The sequence below is a fragment of the Bubalus bubalis genome, chromosome 7, assembly GCF_019923935.1.
Source record: "Bubalus bubalis isolate 160015118507 breed Murrah chromosome 7, NDDB_SH_1, whole genome shotgun sequence".
In the NCBI taxonomy this organism is placed as follows: Eukaryota; Metazoa; Chordata; class Mammalia; order Artiodactyla; family Bovidae; genus Bubalus; species Bubalus bubalis.
The window spans coordinates 94,973,956-94,994,350 of record NC_059163.1 but is presented as its reverse complement, the minus strand read 5'-3'; the positions used below and the strand labels follow the sequence as shown (position 1 = coordinate 94,994,350).

The 20,395-nt window shown below is 37.6% G+C and overlaps 1 protein-coding gene and 1 pseudogene across 2 annotated transcripts in view; one reads left to right on the top strand and one right to left on the bottom strand.

Moving 5' to 3' along the window:
- PPA2 (inorganic pyrophosphatase 2) overlaps positions 1 to 20,395 on the bottom strand; it is a 96,200-nt gene that overhangs the window by 32,884 nt on the left and 42,921 nt on the right. For both annotated transcript variants that reach the window (XM_006076383.4, XM_006076384.4), the window contains one exon: positions 15,386 to 15,512. In XM_006076383.4, coding sequence (XP_006076445.1) covers positions 15,386 to 15,512 — 127 coding nt within the window. The remainder of the gene's footprint in view (positions 1 to 15,385; positions 15,513 to 20,395) is intronic.
- LOC102411369 lies at positions 27 to 302 on the top strand (annotated as a pseudogene).

The window sequence follows — 20,395 nt, the reverse complement described above, 5'->3', positions numbered from 1 at the left end:
GGCTGAGGATGCTCCCAGTGCTTGCCATGGCAGACGAAAAACCCCAAGCATGAGTCAAGACTGAGAACAACAATCATATTAATTTGAAATTGGTGGGGCAGGTTGGTTCTGTGGTGCAGTTTAAAATTAAGAGGCATACACCACTTAGTAAACTAATGAAAGCCTATTGTGAACAACAGGGTTTGTCAAGGAGACAGATCAGATCCCAATTTGATGGGCATCCAATCAAGGAGACAGACACACCTGCACAGTTGGAAGATGCAGATACCATATTTCAGCAGCAGACAGGAGGTGTCAACTAAAAAGGGAACTTTAAATTTTACTCCTGGTAGCTCAGCTGGTAAAGAATCCACCTGCAATGCAAGAGACCCCAGTTCCATTCCTGGGTCAGGAAGATCCTCTAGAGAAGGGACAGACTACCCACTCCAGTATTCATGGGCTTCCCTGGTGGTTCAGCTGGTAAAGAATTCTGCCTGCAGTGCGGGAGACCTGGGTTCGATCCCTGGGTTGGGAATATCTCCTGGAGAAGGGAAAGGCAACCCACTCCAGTATTCTGGCCTGGAGAATTCCATGGACTGTGTAGTCCATGGGTTCACAAAGAGTCAGACAGGACTGAGCAAGTGACTTTCATTTTCACACTTCACTTCACAATTCTGTTCCTCCAGATCAAGAAGACATTTTCAACTAGAAAACTATAATTTGGTTCCACCACATTCTTACTACTACAATATAGTTTCTCTATTCTTTCATTTTCCCCTTTCCCATTCCTTTATTGTACATGAAGCAACTGGTGTATGTGCACAACAAGCATATTGCATTGAATGGCCAATGGTATGTTTTGATTGACATCAAATGTAGATGGGATGGGGGAAAAACCAATTCTTTGAAAATACCCCTTTTTCTCCATTAGTGGCATGCTCATCAGCTCTTATCTTTATATTCCACTAATTTATTTTGCTCTGTTTAACAAAAAAAGAACAGCATAAAAATTCTTGCATATCTTAGGAAAAAAAGTATGAGAAATATCTAGATAAAACTGGAAGTCTTTACCTCCAGTAGACTGTGGCTTAACAGAAATTTAGCATAGTCCTTTATTCACAGTATGTTATGGCAAATGACACACTAATAGCACTTGAAAAATTAGAAAGCTATAAATAAACCAGGAGATGACACCATGCATAGGGATAATTTAACGATCACTCAGTTTCAGATCTGCTCATCCAAGCCTTGTGGGAATCCCCACTCACTAGGCATGACGGGAAAAGGTATGGGTTGAACAGACAGAAATTATCCTTTTCCTTTTTATGCTTGTCTGTGCCTTTATGTAAAAATTGAGCAAGAGTGACATGTCTCTAAAGGCCAGGTGTTTCACATAAGTGAAATAAGTGTAGTAAGGCAGAAACCATAGGAATGGCAGAGACTATGGCAAATGACTGAGTATGCTGCCTAAAGGCACTCAAATTTAAAATTTTAAAATTTGCCAATGGGCCACATTATCTAAAATAATAATTCTGGAGCAAACTGCAGAAATGCTACAACTAACTAAGAGGAAAAAGACTCCCTTGAAACTGAACACAGACTACACCAGCTCTATTAATCAGAATGAGTACATATTAATTGACAGAAGATGTTTAAAACAGTGAATTCCAAAGGTTAAGATCACATTGTTTCAGTGCTGTACACTGTATACTAGGTCACAGAGCTCTTTGTTTTGGCCCCAAGAGCATATTCAATAGATTTCACCTAATCAAATTCTGATTTTTTACCCTTTATCTTACAAAGAAGTTCCTGCCAAAGTGAGTTTGTATTGACCATTTTCCTACATTCTATCTCTATTTTTGCAAAAAAAACAAAAAAAAATCTCTGTAAATTAACTGAACTCCTCCAAATCACTGTTTTCTTACTGGCAGGAAAAAAATATCTTTTAGTCTATGGAAGGTGAGCAACCAGAAATGCACTTTAATCAATGTCCAAAATGAATAATTTTCTATTACTTATTCTTGTCTGGAGAATCCCATGGACAAAGGAGCCTGGTGGGCTACAGTCCATGGGGTCGCAAAGAGCCAGACATGACTGAGCGACTAACACACACAAATCTGATTTATGGTATCATTATACCTTGCCCAATCTGCCACTTTTTGTCCTACTGCATAAACCTTTTTTTTAATAACTGCTTTTTAACACACTGACTTCAAACAAGAAAGGAAAAGCTAAGTTACTCAGTATGCACCTCAGTTTGCAAGGTTTTCCCTTCAGAAGTTATAAAGGGGATCTGTTAAGAAATGACATCAATAACAAAAAACCTGAACATTTAATAATGCCAATGAGAAGTATAATTCTCCAAATATAAGTCAAACTTTTCCATTCTCAATTAATTATACCCTGGAGCAAAAACAGCTGCATTTTCAAAAAAAACCAAAACATTTAAAATAAGTAATTTAAACATTTTAAAACCTCAATAGCAAATGCCTCCAGCCAAGACTGTACATATAATACTAAGTCAGTTCAATGAATTACTCTTCCAAAAATATGAAAAATTCCACCTAAGTCCATAAACTGATTTACAGTTCTTTAAAGATTTTTATATAAATAACCTCATTTGTTCCTCATAAAACTCCTGAGACTTGTGAAGAGTAAGTAAATTTGCATCAAATGTAAGAAACTACAGCTAAGAAAATGTAAAATTTGGGTAAAATGTTTTCAACTCATTCATGGTAGAACTAGTATTATACAAATACAAGTCTTCTAATTCCATGAATCCTAGCTTTTCTTCTATAATGCACATTAATAATATGTCACAGGTTTATTTATATTATTTTTAAGTATAGATATATTTTTATTTTGGTTTTATTATGGTAAAATATCCATAACATAAAATTTACCATTTTTAAGTGTTTGTTTCAGTGGCAACAGCCATCACTATTAGCCATCTTCAGAAATTTTTAAAATATATGTTCATTGTAAGAACAGAAGCAATTCTCTAGTGGTCATCTACTTCCACTCTTGGAATTAATTTTATATGAAAGGTTCTACTATAAATAATTTTATAATTTATTTTCAAGATGAACTAATCCAAAAATAAAAGAACACTCTAGAAGTGTTCCTTCATATAATCAAGCTAAGCTTATTTCGGTTCTCTTTTTAACTACAAATCAAACTCTTTTAATTGAGATCTACTCAATCAATTCCCTGGACGATTAACAAAGACTCTCTACTTCTGCAGCATATTCTGCCTGATGTTGACAGTAGTCTGTCTGCTGAGTCTAGCAGACAACCCTAGAATGAAGCCTGCACTTTGCTCCCACGAGTTAAATTTTAGCTTTGCCAAGCATCAGGTATATTTATTTCCAAATATTTATGCCAACGGTGTCTAGTGTTATAATTATGAAATTTAATAAAATGTTATATAAGTCAGTGACTTTATCAGTACAAAAATGAGATTTTGTTTCTATAAAATTACTGTGAATGTTTTTGAAGGAAATCAATAAAAGAGACTGTTAAAAACATCTGCTGTCAAAGTAGGCCTGGGTAAGTTAAAGATGAGACAAAGACGTAAAAATCTACAATTATGTGTCAGTCACTCTGCAAATGAGGTGGGGAGAGGATTTTAGATATGAGAGGTCAAGGACAGCTTATAACAAAAAGTATTTTAGTAAATTCTTAGATAAAGTGTGGGAGTGACTCGTTCAAACATCCAGAAAAGGAGTCCTGGGAGGAAGACTAGGTACCAATATTCTGAGGTATGAGCGTGCACTGAATGCTTGAGGAAGACGGTAAGAAAGCCCTGATTTAGAGCAGAGTTAAGAGTGTTAAGAGATGAGATTAAAGAAGCAGTAACGTAGGACTCCAGGGGTCACACTACAGACCTGACTTTGGGATGAGACACCATACAGGATTCTGGGCAGAGGAGTATGTGTTTTCAGGAAGAATTCTAATTGTCTTTTACGGAAAAGATTGTGCAGAAGAAGGGGAAGCAGGAAATCCAACATGAGGCTACTGACTGTACATGCAGGTGAAATATGATGAGGGAGGGCTTTGATAATTGTAACTGTAGGAAGGTGATGATAAGTGGTCAGTTTTGGATTAATTTTAGAAAGCAGAACTGAGATGAATCACCAGTGAAAGAAAAAACAAAAAATAACAGAACCCAGTAAAAATCAGAAGTGAAGTGAAGTGAAGTCGCTCAGTCGTGTTCAACTCTTTGCAACCCTATGGACAGTACACTACCAGGCTCCACCGTCCATGGGATTTTCCAGGCAAGAATACTGGAGTGGGCTGCCACTTTCTTCTCCAGGGGATCTTCCCAACCCAGGGATCAAACCCGGGTCCCCTGCATTGCAGACAGACACTTTACCATCTGAGCCACCAGGGAAGCCCCCAAAATCAGACTTACATAATATTTAAAGAATCAAAGAGCTAAAATGGACTAGTCTGTAATATTAAGTAGCAATTCAAATTATAATACAGCTAAAAGCAGTCACCTAAATAGGTATTACCCTGTTTTCAAAAATTTTCATAATAGGTGTCTTAAGTTCTGACAAATAGTGTACAGCCATGATTTACGCTATAAACGAGCTGTTTCCCAATTTGAAAGTTTAATTAACAAATATTATATGGAATCTCCCTAATGGAATTTTTATATTAAAACTAAAAATATATGATTAAACCACCCTAACAGCAGAAAATGAAGAAGAACTAAAAAGACTCTTGATGAAAGCGAAAGTGGAGAGTGACAAAGTTGGCTTAAAGCTCAACATTCAGAAAACTAAGATCATGGCATCCGGTCCCATCACTTCATGGGAAATAGATGGGGAAACAGTGGAAACACTGTCAGACTTTATTTTTTTGGGCTCCAAAATCACTGCAGATGGTGACTGCAGCCATGTAATTGAAAGACGCTTACTCCTTGGAAGAAAGTTATGACCAACTTAGATAGCATATTCAAAAGCAGAGACATTACTTTGCCAACAAAGGTCCGTCTAGTCAAGGCTATGGTTTTTCCTGTGGTCATGTATGGATGTGAGAGTTGGACTGTGAAGAAGGCTGAGCGCCGAAGAATTGATGCTTTTGAACTGTGGTGTTGGAGAAGACTCTTGAGAGTCCCTTGGACTGCAAGGAGATCCAACCAGTCCATTGTGAAGGAGATCAGCCCTGGGATTTCTTTGGAAGGAATGATGCTAAAGCTGAAACTCCAGTACTTTGGCCACCTCATGCGAAGAGTTGACTCACTGGAAAAGACTCTGATCCTAGGAGGGATTGGGGGCAGGAGGAGAAGTGGATGACAGAGGATGAGATCGCTGGATGGCATCACCGACTCGATGGACATGAGTTTGAGTGAACTCCGGGAGTTGGTGATGGACAGGGAGGCCTGGTGTGCTGCGATTCATGGGGTTGCAAAGAGTTAGACATGACTGAGTGACTGAACTGAACTGAATTAAATTAGCCCATTTAAGTTCACTGATCCTAAAAAGTCGATGTTCATTCACTCTTGCCATCTCCTGTATGACCACCTCCAATTTACCTTGATTCACGACCTAGCACTTCAGATTCCTATACAAATTGTTCTTTATAGCATCAGACTTGACTTTCACCAATAGACACATCCACAACTGGGTATGGTTTCCACTTTGGCTCAGGCTCTTCATTCTTTCTGGAGTGATTTCTCTGCTATTCTCCAGTAGCATATTGGATACCTGCTGACCTGGGGGTTCATCTTTCAGTGTCCTATCTTTTTGCCTTTTCATACTGTTCATGGGGTTCTCAAGGCAAGAAGCTGAAGTAGTTTGCCATTCTCTTCTCCACTTAGGGGCTTCCCTTGTGGCTCAGCTGGTAAAGAATCCATGTGCAATATGGGAGACCTGGGTTCGATCCCTGGGTTGGGAAGATCCCCTGGAGAAGGGAAAGGCTACCCACTCCAGTATTCTGGCCCAGAGAATTCCATGGACTGTATAGTCCATGGGGTCGCAAAGAGTCAGACATGACTGAGCGACTTTCACTTTTTCCACTTAGGCATAGACATGAATAATATAAATAAGCACTAAAAATAACATATTCATAAAATTCTTCTATAAACATACTATTTTTCCTTATGGTAAAGACCAGTCCTCAAATGAATTTGTAACTAACTTCTTACTTAATTCGGAGAAGGCAATGGCAACCCACTCCAGTACTCTTGCCTGGAAAATCCCATGGATGGAGCAGCCTGGTAGGCTGCAGTTCATGGGGTCGCTAAGAGTCAGACACAACTGAGCAACTTCACTTTCACTTTTCACTTTCCTGCGTTGGAGAAGGAAATGGCAACCCACTCCAGTGTTGTTGCCTGGAGAATCCCAGGGACAGGCGAGCCTAGTGGGTTGCCATCTATGGGGTCACACAGAGTCGGACATGACTGAAGTGACTTAACAGCAGCAGCAACTTTCTAAAGCATTTTGCTTTACAAAAAATAGAAACATCTGACAAAGATCAGGCAAAGAATTCGTGTTTCAACAAATTCACTCAAGTTAACCCACAGAAAGATAAACTATAAAAAAGGAAAACTCAAAATACTTAAAAACAAAAAAGCACCCTGCTGACTCAATATGGAACAAAAATACCTGTCAGGTAAAAGCAGGATAATCATATGATTTATTGTATGTATTGGAATATCTGCTAGAGTTAATCAAGAGAAAAAGCAGTCAATCCTGAGAGAACCAATACAAACAAGGATTTTAAAGTAGTTATTATGAATATACTCCAGGACTTTCAGGAATATATGAAAGTTCACAATGCACGAACATGTGGAAATCTCAGATGAGGAATAAAAACTATGAAACTTTCAAAAAAAAGAAGACAAATGACAGATAGTCGCAAATAAAAAATGATGAATTTCATAGCAGAACTTGGATATGTCAGAAAAATCAGGCAAGTAGCAGACAGAACAATGGAAATTATGCAGTCTGGAGAACAGTAAGCAAGAAAGACCGAAAAGACATGAAGAGAGTTTCAGCAACCTGTGAAACAAAGAGTGGCCTAAATATAATAGATACAAAAATTAACTCAAAATCAATTAAAGATCTGAAACCATAAACTTCTTAGAATAAAACCTAGGCTGCAACCTCACTGACATCAGCCTTAATAATATTTTTGTGGATCTGACCCCAAAGGCAAGGAAAACAAAAGCAGAAATAAACAAATGGGACTACATCAACCTTAACAGCTTTTTTGAGCAGCAAAGGAAACCATCATTAAAATGAAAAGGTAACCTACCTTTGAATGGGAGAAGATATTTGCTAGTTGTATATCTGATGATGGACTAACATCCAAAATATATCAAGAACTCATTACAATAACAATACAACAAAAAACCCCAATTCAAAAATGGGCAGAAGATCTAAACAGACATTTTTCCAAAGACATACAGATGGTCAACAGGCATGTGAAAAGATGGTCAACATCACTATCAGGGAAGTGCAGATCAAAGCTACAATGAGATACCACCTCACAGATGCTATAATGGCTATTCTCAAAATGACAAGGAATAACAAATGTTGGGGAGAATGTAGAGAAAAGGGAGCCATTGTAAACTGCTGGGAGGATTGTAAACTGGTGCAGTCACTATGGAAAACTGTATGGAGACTTCTGAAAAATATGGAGGCCAGGGACACGTGTGGGGAGACGAATATCATCAAATTTGGTTAGGTGATTTCATCTCCTAATTGAACATATATCAGAACCGTCATCAATTATTCTAGTTCCAAGACTGGATTATCTAGCCAGCAATGAAGGATAGATGAACAGAACAGTTTTCAACTAGAAAGAATCCATAAAATCACTCAGGGAGATTTATGAAACTATATATCACGCACACCTCTAACTTCCCACCCACATCCCCATATGGAGAACTAACTGTACCTTCATGAAAAAGATAAAAGAAAATGAAAATGCTGTTTCTCTAGCATTATTTTCACAAATGACAACATGAAGTGAGGAAAGCATTATAATCAGATGAGGATTTTTGTTTCTATTTTTAGACAAAAGCCAGTAACTCAAATGTAATGCCATATCTCCTTACATTTCTTAAAAAAAATAAAGATAATAGATAATGCGCTTATGTTTGAAGTTCTGCCCAAAGAGAGTAAAAACGAAAGGAGTTTCTGATTGTATGAGATGCCACCAAAGGAAGTGACATAAGCACACAAAGCCCTTGTTCCAGTACTGCCGATGCTGCTTTCACAGGCCTAAACATGTGCATGACCGGCCTCTAAACAAAGTCCACAGGAAGCAGAACATATGTTTCTAATGACATTTTATAAACATTCATAAGAAATAATAATTGCCTCCTGTAATACTCACTGTATTTTCCACATCAAAAACAGAGGTTCCAGCTCAGAGAACAGTTTTATTATACTTACTCAGGATCTCTCAAAGTTTCTCATGTTTTCCACACTGGTCTACATATCTTATCAATGTCTGTACTAAAAATATATACTAACATCATGAAAAAATGGAAATTAATACACTTCAAAATAAGTTAAAACCAATCACAGCATTTCTACATAAAAGACTACCTGTACTGTATCAAGAAACTCTCTTGGAAAAGACTTGGTAGATTTCTTTCCCAAAATATAAATATTCATTGTCATTTCATGAGAAATTTTACATGACCAACAAAATGAAAACCATCCGAGTGCCTTGTATGTAGTAATCCAAATGTTTCTCTAACCTAATTTTAATTGGAAGCACATAATCCAGTGGCTAAAAGCTTAGACTTTGGGTCAGCCAGCCCTTCACTGAAGTTTCAGCTCCACCACTTAAAGCGTCCCTAAAGTACCTAAAAACGTGCCAATGTCCCCAAGAAATCTATCTCATGATCCTATAAGTGTTTCATTAAGCACTAACTCTGAAGATTATTGACGTCTTACAACAGGCTAAGAATAATGGATTGAAATATTCCTAAAACAACCGAAATTTAGAGAAGAAAAACTCTAGGGACCATTTACTGATTAGAGGATCAACCCCACAATGTTAGAGATGAAGAATGCGTCAGGAGGTTATGTGACCTTTCTAAGGTCTGATAACTAATACACACAAGGCAAGGTTTTAGAATTAAGGTCTCCTCTACTCCTCACATCATAGGACTATAACTGAAGCCTGAAAAAACACTGGGAGAGGTCAAGGTTCAAAAAAAAAGGCTAAAGATTCCCAGTAATTTAATTCTATTCTTAATTACAGTACATTTTACTCAATTTGTTCCTATTCCTCAACCACTTCCTCCCACACTCCATCCCTACCCACCCAGGCCCTATTAAGCAATACCTATTAATGAAATCAAAAGAATGAAGATCAAAAGAGCCATCTTTTTTACTAGGACTTCTAATCATAATTATCCCACTGATGCTTCAATTATTTAAGAGCAAGTGGTCAGCACTCCCAGAACACCAAGGCCACAGATACTTTTCTGAGGGGCGATGTGATGCAGTGGTGAAGAGCATGGGCTCGGGAGTGCAACTGGATTCCAGTGGCTCCCATAAGCCTTTAGAGAAGTCACCAACTGACCCCTGCCCCCAACAACCAATTTCTCAGTTTCCTAATTTGAGAAAAAAAAAAAAAAAAGAGAGAGAGAGGACACCAGCACATCTTGACTGAACTTAGGCAAACATTGAGCAGATATTGCAAAAGGAGCATTCAGCATAGTTACTAGACATACAGTAATTGTTCCAGAAATGTTAGCGCTCTGAGGATGACAGTGGTGACATGCCAGCCCCTGTCTGCACCAAGCACGTGTGCAGGAAAGCAAACGCAACTCCATCCTTTCAGGTTACAGAGGTTAACATGAATATTTTCCCCTAAGATTACTATGTTGTGCCCTATTTTTCCCCTAAATGGCAAGATTAGCTTGTTTTTCAGGAATTAAGCAAATCAAATATCAGTTAATTTGGCTTATTTTTAAAATAATAATTGAAGGGGCACTAGAAGTATTTAGTTAACACATGAAAATTTAAGTCAAATAGATTTGGCCTTGAAAGAAAATGAGCTTCCCTGGTGGCTCAGAAGGTAAAGAATCTGCCTGCAATGCAGGAGACCCATTCAATCCCTGGGTTGGGAAGATCCCCGGGAGAAGGAAATGGCAACCCACTCCAGTGTTCTCGCCTGCAGAAGTCCATGGACGGAGGAGCCTGGCGGGCTACAGTTCATGGGATCGCAAAGACTTGGACACGACTGAGTGATTAACACTTTCTTTCTTTGAAAGAAAAGAAAAGAAACTACACAATTTGACTTTCAAATTTCTTTAAATGTAAGATGAAATTATACAAATATGAAATAAAGACAAATTCTGATGATTTCAGGACAAGTGTAATGCTGGCCTTTGAAAAAGTCCCAACTGCCTCTTTTAAATAATTCCCTTACTACTCATATGATTTATTCATCCCAGAATGTATCTACATCAATATAATTGTGCTGCTTATCAATTTTTGAAAACTTTAACATCACTGCACAGGCAGGATTTATTACAGGACAATAGATAGCAGTTTTCATTTAATACCAAAGAAAATAAATTTTTATTACTCTGCAAGTTGACATAGCTTCCAGGCTTAAAACATCTCCTCATGACATTACTTTACCTGACATGAGGTCCTTAGGCATCGTTGGCAGTTCTGAAGAGGCTCAAACATCTGTTTGGTGAGTATCTGAAGCTTGACATTATAGGAACTGCTTGCTTTAACCAAAGAAATGACATATGCCCTAGGATTGCAATTTCAATCTTCTTAAAAAGCTCTGAACTTGGTTATTTCATAACCAAGAACTATTATCCCTAACAGCCAAGGCATTCTCTACTAACAACTTAGCTGCCCTACATAAGGAGTCTTATTAACTCTTACAAATTAAGGTACCATTAGGAGCATTAGGGGCTGGAACCTAATTACAGGGCATTAAACAGTCTTGGTGCTCATCAAGTGTTAATGACCCAGTCAAAGTGCCCAATTTTCTACCAAACAGTATAAGGAATTTGTTTTCAAATGTTATTTAGACTTTTTTTAGATTTTCAAAGTGGCTACTCCAATTCTGAAGGAGGTCAGCCCTGGGATTTCTTTGGAAGGAATGATGCTAAAGCTGAAACTCTAGTACTTTGGCCACCTCATGCAAAGAGTTGACTCATTGGAAAAGACTCTGATGCTGGGAGGGATTGGGGGCAGGAGGAGAAGGGGACGACAGAGGATGAGGTGGTTGGATGGCATCACTGACTCAGTGGACATAATTTTGAGTGAACTCCAGGAGTTGGTGATGGACAGGGAGGCCTGGCGTGCTGTGATTCATGGGGTCGCAAAGAGTCGGACACGACTGAGCGACTGAACTGAACTGAACTCCAATTTCAGGAGGCAAAACTTGAAGATTTAAATATTAATGTTAAAATGAAAAATATAGCTAGCAACCAGTTTCTAATTGAAATGTGCTTTCTTATGCAACGACACTTTTAGTTCAGTCAAGTCAAAGTTTAAAAACCTATACACATTAAAACAGGATATTACAGTCTACTGAAGTCTGTACATGTTCATTAGGATCAAAGAAGTTATTACCTAACAAATAAAACAACACCAGAACTTCCTTGCAAAAAACATAAATGTGCTCAGATTAATATGGAAAAAAAAGAGAGAGATAAAGTGTACTGTCTATAAATTGTCTTTGTTTTCAAATAAGAAAAAATAGGTACTAACCATGTAAAAAACAGCTTCTTTTCTTAAGGTAGTAGAAATGAATAGCAGGGACTTATTTTTAAGTGTCTAAGTAACAATTAAAATATATAGGAAATATTAAAAAAATTTCTCTACACATTTCTTCAGAAAACTACTGATTTTTAAAAAAATTTCCAGACAGTTACCCTTCCTTACATGGTTTTAACCCTTCTTCATATTGAATAGAAATGCCAAGTATAGATGACGATGTTTAAAACTGTTAAAAAATCATACTCCTTTGTGATAGAAATTTCAACTCATTTACAGTAACTTATACTTAAGTTTACTGCATTAGATAATTTAAGAGTATTTAAGTATAAGTTAACCAACAAAACAAAATAAACTATTTCTGACATGTATAGACTCTGACATGTATGAGCTCAATTTTCCCAGGCATCTTCTATAAAAATTTTTGGAAAGGTACACCAGTCAAAAAATGCAAATAAAAAAGAGAATATGAAAGAATCTAAGAAAGAATAGGACCAATAGCCCAGAAAGGCAATGAAAAGAAAGCCCATGGCGACAGCTATGCAGCAGGCTTAAGAAAACAGCCTGTCCAAGGCCAGTCGTCAATAAACAGTGATAACGAAGGGAATGACACTCATATAACACTGTGAATGCCATTTAGTAGTTTTCAACTATCAGATTTAAGAGACAAAACATGATAAACAGCTATGCTGAAAGAACAGAACCTACACATTATAAATGCTGACGCTATAGAACTCATAGTATAGCTGAGGGAAGCTGGGAGGCAAGGGGCAGAGAAGGAAAGAAGGGTAGAAACCTCAATGTCCTGGTTTTACACTGGGCAGCCACAAGTTACTGTTCAAAATTAATGAAGCAATAAATATAGTTTGAAGTGTAATACCTACAGCTATTAAGTAACAGAAGAAGAAATGTGGTAACAAAATTGAGAAATGTATAAGATGTTAAATTTCTAATCTTTCAAAGCAGCAAATTGAAAGAAAAGAATCAGAGGTATGAGGCACATCGATTACAGAAGAGAAGCTACCAATCGAGAACTAAAACATATGGGGAAGGAGATACCAGAAGTAAGACTGGGGGTAGGGGTGGGAAAGGGAACATTACTTTTCATTTTATGTATCTTTTTTATACTTCTGAGCTTTTATTTCTAAATATATGACTATTTTTATAATTAAAAAAAAAAGTCATCCAAAATCATGTGTTTGTGATTTTAGAAGGAAAGGGACACATAATAAAATGTTTAAAAGTTACCTGGTTTAAGATTAAATACTGTTGATTTATTTTCAAAGATTTACAGTCGATAGAAAATAACATCAAACTTTTAATATCTATTCGCTAGTATTTAGTTAATCATATGAATCCAAACATACATTCTTATGGTGCTACATTAAAACCATGAGTTGTTACAAGAGACATTTCCCCTAATCTCAAAATCATGAAGTTGATTCCTTTATTTCTGAGGTCCCCTCACCCTTGCCAAGGTTCTATTTTTCACCTGTAACATTATATAAAATAAGCCATGTACTTACAACACTTAAACTTTTCCTGAATTATAAGTTATATATCTTTAGAAGATGAATTATTGTGATACAAGATAGAGCTATTAAATATTGTGATCAAGTCATATAATCTGATTTTGTAAAAATTTCTTCACGAATTGAGGAAGCTTTCAACCCCTGTGTTAGCGAGCATCTCTCAGTTCTCATCCCCTCCAATTCTCCTCTTTAGAGCTGCTAATGAAAACACAGACAACACAGCAGGCTAAGTAGTGAAGAAAAAAGTAAGGTTAGGAATGATCTCTGTCCATTAATATTTGCATTCTAACCTTTAGGAAACTCTAGGAGTAACATACTTATCCTATGTAATTTGGTTTCAAAACTGCTAGTTACAATACTGTAAAAATTACACAAACATGAACTGCTCAGTATAGTATGGTAGATGGATAGCAGACTTTATAATCACACAAAAATGAGTTCAAATCATGGTTCTACTACTTAGTAAAAGTGCAAACTTGGGTAAATTATTTAAATCCTTTGAGAGTCTTCTAAATTAAGAATAACAACCAGTGTTTGCCTATGATAGGGAATTTAGGATGTTAAATAACATCTCCAACAGTATTGGGTAAAGACTAGTTTCCTTAGACTTTCAGCCTCTCCAGTTTAAAGGGACATTCGTCAGCACATTTTGTGACTTTAGTGTGCCACATCACAAGCTGAATGATTTGTTTTTGCTGGCTGTTTCATCATTATATTATCAGGTCTCATTAGAGGAGAAGCTAATGTATTAAAAAAACTCTTAAGCTGGTTATTTACTCTTGTTGCATATATATATATATATATATATATATATATGAGAAATACGATAATAAAGAAACTCAGGATAAAATAATTAGATAAGAAATATATATGGTTTAATATGGGCTCAGTCTCATATTTTAATTGTACTTTTCATGTTTTAGTTTTGGCCCTGAGGTTATATGTACTTTACCCTATCAGACCCCTTCCTTTCTCAATTGCAAGCAAGAATGGCATAAAATTTCTCTTGCTCCATGTTCAAGAAAAGATTTTAAATGCAGATAAATTAGGAGAAAAAAATGTGTTAATGAGTTTCAGTCAATTCAGAAATGGTATACTTTCCAGTTTAGATAAGAATTGAGGCCTAGAAAAAAACAGGATCCTGAATAAGGATGAAACCAAAAGGAGAAAAGTTAGAAAAACAGGGGGGAAAATTGGTGAAAGAACAATAATAGTGGCCATATATTCAACACTTGATGTGACAGCCAGATTCTTTAGGTAAATCATCTTTTATACTGTGAACAACCTCACAAGTAGGTATAATTACTTCCACTGATAGATGAGCAAACTGAAATTCAGAAAGATTAAATGATTTATCTAAAGTCACTTGGGTAGGAAGTAGCACAGCCAGAATGAAAACTGAAGTCTGTCTGACTCCAAGGAAAGTCAACTCTTCACCACACAAACTATTCTGGGAATTTAAATTTCCAGGACATCAAAATTTTGCTAGAGGGCAGTTATCTTTCCCTTCAATTGTACAAGAGAAAACAAAAACTAGGTATAAGAACAGTTTATGTCCTTGATGGCTTCCCTAGTCACTTCCCTGGTGACTCAGATGGTAAAGAATCTGCCTGCAATGTGGTAGAGCACGGTTCAATCCCTGTGTTGGGAAGATCCCCTGGGAAGGAAATGGCAACCCATTCCAAGATGCTTGCTTGGAGAATTCCATGGACAGAGGAGTCTGCTGAGCCATAGTTCACGGGGTAATAGACATGACTGAGTGACTAACACAACCAACATGTCCTTGATGAACACCCCCCCCCCCACTTTATTTTCTCCTGTTATTCAAATGAATAAAATAGGGATTTAAGAAAGGAGGAAGGGTGAGAGGGACAGAGGTGAGGGGGAAGGAAAGCCATCCAATGTACTTTCTTAGTGTGAACTATCATCTGTTTGCATCCTTTTCTTTCTCCTGTTCCTCCCAGCAGTATGACACAACTCAGACACAATCATACTGAACTGCCCTTCATAGTTCATGGAGAGAGAATTAGAAAAAAACATATAAATTTAACTCCCAAATACATACATTATGCTTTACACAAGCCCCTTTTAAATTCTAAGAATCCCAATGACACACTGATCTACTTCTGTTTCTGGAGAGTTTTACAGACTTACCATGAAATTTTGAGGCTTCAGGATCATTAACATTGATAGCAATTAATTTCCAATCTGTTTCACCCTGATCAATAAGAGCCAAAACTCCAAGGATCTTCACATGAACAACTTCTCCACGAGAAAGAACCTTTAAAGAGAAAAGAAATTCAGAATCTGCAAGGCTTTGGAGAAGTTTACTCATATATTATAAAAATTCATATGAAAAATTAAAAGCACTACAGATTGAAACTTAATAAAGCTTTAATAATTAAAATCATTATAAACTCAATCATAAAGCTTTTTATGATATACTTTTTAGAATAGATATCTTAATCCCTTTTTAGAAACTAAAATTATGTATAGATCTTAAAATTTAATGTAGCAGGCCCAGAAACTCATACTAAGCAGGAAATAAAGCCACGTACATCATGTTATAGTATAAATCTGGCTTATGCGGCTTGGGGGTAAAAAGAGACATGAGAATTCTTTGAAACTGCTTAACAGTACCTTTTCTGCAAGCTATATTTATCAGTTACTAATGAAAAGTAAATTTTTACCATATCTGAATGCAGCCTTAAGATAATGAATGACAATCAAAGAATTATGAATATGTTAAAGATACAGACAAAGCAGATTTCACAAAATGTGTTAAAAGATTTTAAGAGAAATCAAGAAATAGCATGATGTTGAAGCAGATGTTCCTTGTGCTAAAGAAAGTTATTTCAGTGGTTCCTTTAAGTTGCCAACACCAAGTTTATATGCATGCATTCCTTCTATAGCCTTTTATTTTTAAAGGTTTATTTGGCTATAGAATTTCACTGTAAACTGAAATCTGAACACATGCTTCAGAATAATTCCTTCAAGACTTAAAATGCAGCTTTACAACTGGAAATCAAGGTATGCAAATAAAAGTCACTGTTGTGTCTTGAAATTATTTGAGAGAAAAAAGCAGATCTTAAACCATAAAGTCAAATACATCTTTTCCCAAACATTTGCAAAATGAATCTAAAATCTTAATATAACCTGCATGAAGCTGAATCAGTTTATCCAACAGATTAAGTGAAGTGAAGTGAAGTCACTCAGTCGTGTCTGACTCTTTGCGACCCCATGGACTGTAGCCTATCAGGCTCTTCCGTCCATGGGATTTTCCAGGCAAGAGTGCTGGAGTGGATTGCCATTTCCTTCTCCACCAACAGATTAATGTGACTGTATAAACGAAACCGAAATACCACTTTTAGGAGAACATACACAACTATATTGACCAGATTCTCACATGTTTAGGCTCTATTAAGTACGCAAGCACTATATTAGACACTGTATACAAAAAGAAAGTGCCTCCTTTCTTAAAGGTTTGCAATTGTTTTGGGGAGACTTACATACCTCGTGCCAGGAGGTCCTTTATAAAACAAAAATGTTCAGTTATCACATAACCATCAAGGAAAGGTAACTACACTGGCTAACTCAGTGATAAACTAGAGCACTGGTTCTCAACCAGAGGCAATTTTGCTCTCTAGAGGACATTTGGCAATGTCTGGGACACATTTGGTTGTCACAACTTGGTGGGTATTATTAGCATCTAGTGACAAGAGGCCAGGGATGCTGCTCAGGATAGTCTCCTGTAACAGAAACATCCACCCAAACTGTCAACAGTGCCACAGCTGAGTAGACTCTGGGGCAGGGGTGCCTATCAGAATTACTGGAAACCAGAAAATTCTGCAAGAGACAGGCATACCAGACCACCTGACCTGCCTCTTGAGAAACCTGTATGCAGGTCAGGAAGCAACAGTTAGAACTGGACATGGAACACCAGACTGGTTCCAAATAGGAAAAGGAGTACGTCAAGGCTGTATATTGTCACCCTGCTTGTTTAACTTATATGCAGAGCACATCATGAGAAACGCTGGGCTGGAGGAAGCACAAGCTGGAATCAAGATTGCTGGGAGAAATATCCATAACCTCAGATATGCAGATGACACCACCCTTATGACAGAAAGTGAAGAACTAAAGAGCCTCTTATGAAAGTAAAAGAGGAGAGTGAAAAAGTTGGCTTAAAGCTCAACATTCAGAAAACTAAGATCATGGATTCCAGTCCCATCACTTCATGGCAGATAGATGGGGAAACAGTGGAAACAGTGGCTGACTTTATTTTTCTGGGCTCCAAAATCACTTCAGATGGTGACTGCAGCAATGAACTTAAAAGACATTTACTCCTTGGAAGGAAAGTTATGACCAGCCTAGACAGCATATTAAAAAGCAGAGACTTTGTTACTTTGTCAACAAAGGTCCATCTAGTCAAGGTTATGGTTTTTCCAGTGGTCATGTATGGATGTGAGAGTTGGACTGTGAACAAGGCTGAGCACCGAAGAATTGATGCTTTTGAACTGTGGTGTTGGAGAAGACTCCTGAGAGTCCATTGGACTGCAAGGAGATCCAACCAGTCCATCCTAAAGGAGACCAGTCCTGGGTGTTCATTGGAAGGACTGATGCTAAAGCTGAAACTCCAATACTTTGGCCACCTCATGTGAAGAGTTGACTCATTGGAGAAGACCCTGATGCTGGGAGGGACTGGGGGCAGGAGGAGAAGGGGACGACAGGATGAGATGGCTGGATGGCATCACCAACTCGATGGACATGGATTTGGGTGGACACCAGGAGTTGGTGATGGACAGGGAGGCCTGGAGTGCCACAGTTCATGGGGTGGCAAAGAGTCAGACACAACTGAGCGACTGAACTGAACTGAACTGATATAGTTTTTAAAGGCACATTCTAAATTGTTTTATATTTATCCATAAAAATCAATTTACTTTGAAATTTCATATAATATAACTTTGAGACTTTTATGGTTACAAGGACAAGCAGGAAGCATGTCTGGGCATTATCAAGTTTCATCAGAATGATAAATGCCCTTTGATCTCACAAGCAACAGAAGGGGAGTAGACAAAACACTGTCTTGCTATACATAACACATTTAAAATCTGAAAAGAAAATTCTCTCTATCAAAACAAAAACTCAGGATAAGATGCTTAGCAACAAATGGTAAAATTCTAATGAAGATCCCACAATTCAATTCAACAAATTTTGAAGAACACATAACATTAGACATCAAATGAATAATAATTCTCAAAGAACTTATCCTTAAAAATGTCTGTATCTGTGATTCTAAGTCTATTATCAACTTCCAGGACTCTGCTCCTTTCCCTTTACCCATTTACAAATACGGTGTGAAAAGAGGCTTTCTTTCTATGCTGTTCCTCACAGGTGCTTTAAGGACTAGCCAGGCACAACCAGGCACAAGATAAAGGAGCACAGCCTCAACACCAGGTCCTCCCCAATGGCTCAGAGGGTAAAGCATCTGGCTGCAGTGCAGAGACCTGGGTTCGATTCCTGGATCAGGAAGATCCCCTGGAGAAGGGAATGGCAAACCACTTCTGTATTCTTGCCTGGAGAATCCCATGGACAGAGAAGCCTGGTGGGCTACAGTCCATGAGGTTGCAAAGACTTGGACATGACTGAAGCCACTTAGCAGGGACACGGTCTCAACCAAGGTCCACTGTTTAGATGGTGATTAAATAATTCATGTTTACTAAATATTATTTCACGTCTCATTAACTAAAGGAATAAATTGCTTTGGATATAAGATGAGACCTATTTTCTCAGTTCCATTATAAAACTCTCCATCTACTCTGCAAGGAAATTAATGTACACAGCAGATACTGTTACTAATTCCTTGGAAATCATACAGTTGACCTTGTTTCAAAATGAATTTACATTCTGCAACAGGAATACAGGTATGCCTCAAAATTTTACACAGGACTAGACTAGGGTGATCATAGACTGTTCTAGCCATTATACAAAAATATTTCAAAAGGTAGGATTTTTAAGTCACAAGTATGCGGGAGTGAATTCTTGCTCCACCATTCTTAGAGGTGTTGAGGTCAATTACTTCACACAAGCCACACAGTACTTCAGGACTTGGTTTCTCAACAGTAAAGTGGAGATCATATCGCATATTCTTTGATGTAAAGAAAAAGAGCAAAGGAAACAAAAGACACATGAACTACAACATAAGAGGTCTTCTGCTGCTGTTGCTGCTAAGTCACTTCAGTCATGTCCGACTCTGTGCGACCCCATAGACGGCAGCCCACCAGGCTCCCCCACCCCTGGGATTCTCCAGGCAAGAACACTGGAGTGGGTTGCCATTTCCTTCTCCAATGCAGGAAAGTGAAAAGTAAAAGTGAAGTCGCTCAGTCATGTCCGACTCTTTGCGACCCCGTGGACTGCAGCCTACCAGGCTCCTCCGTCCATGGGATTTTCCAGGCAAGAGTGCTGGAGTGGGATGCCACTGCCTTCTCCTAAGAGGTCTTCTACAGATGTTAATTTTCTCTCTGGGCTCTACACATATCTGCTCACACCTGTCAACTGCTAACTCCTGGGAACCTGCAATCAGCAGAATATGACAGTGACCCACAGTGAAACGTCTATGTGGATTTATATGAAGAATGAGGTAAAACTTCAACTGGACCCAATCAATATGAAAAACCACGGAAAGTAAAACTGCTTAAAACCTGTTATCTTGTGTATTAGGTATATACTGCAGTGTAACAAATAATTATAAATCTAAAGCCTTAAATAGTGTAAATTTATTATCTCACAGTTTCCATATATCATGAGTCCAGGTACAACATTGCTATATTCTCTGGTTATATGCATATGTATATGCATAAACACATATAGTATATACTATATATTATATAGTATATAATACTATATATATTATATATAATAATATATACATTGGACTACAAGGAGAACAAACCAGTCAATTCTAAAGGAAATCAACCCTGAATATTCATTGGAAGGACTGATGCTGAAGCTGAAGCTCCAATACTTTGGCCACTGGATACAAAGAGCTGACTCACTGGAAAGACCCTGATGTTGGAAAAGATGGAAGGCAAAAGGAGAAGGGGGCCACAGAGGATGACAAGGTTAGATAGCATCACCAACTCAATAAACATGAACTTGAGCAAACTC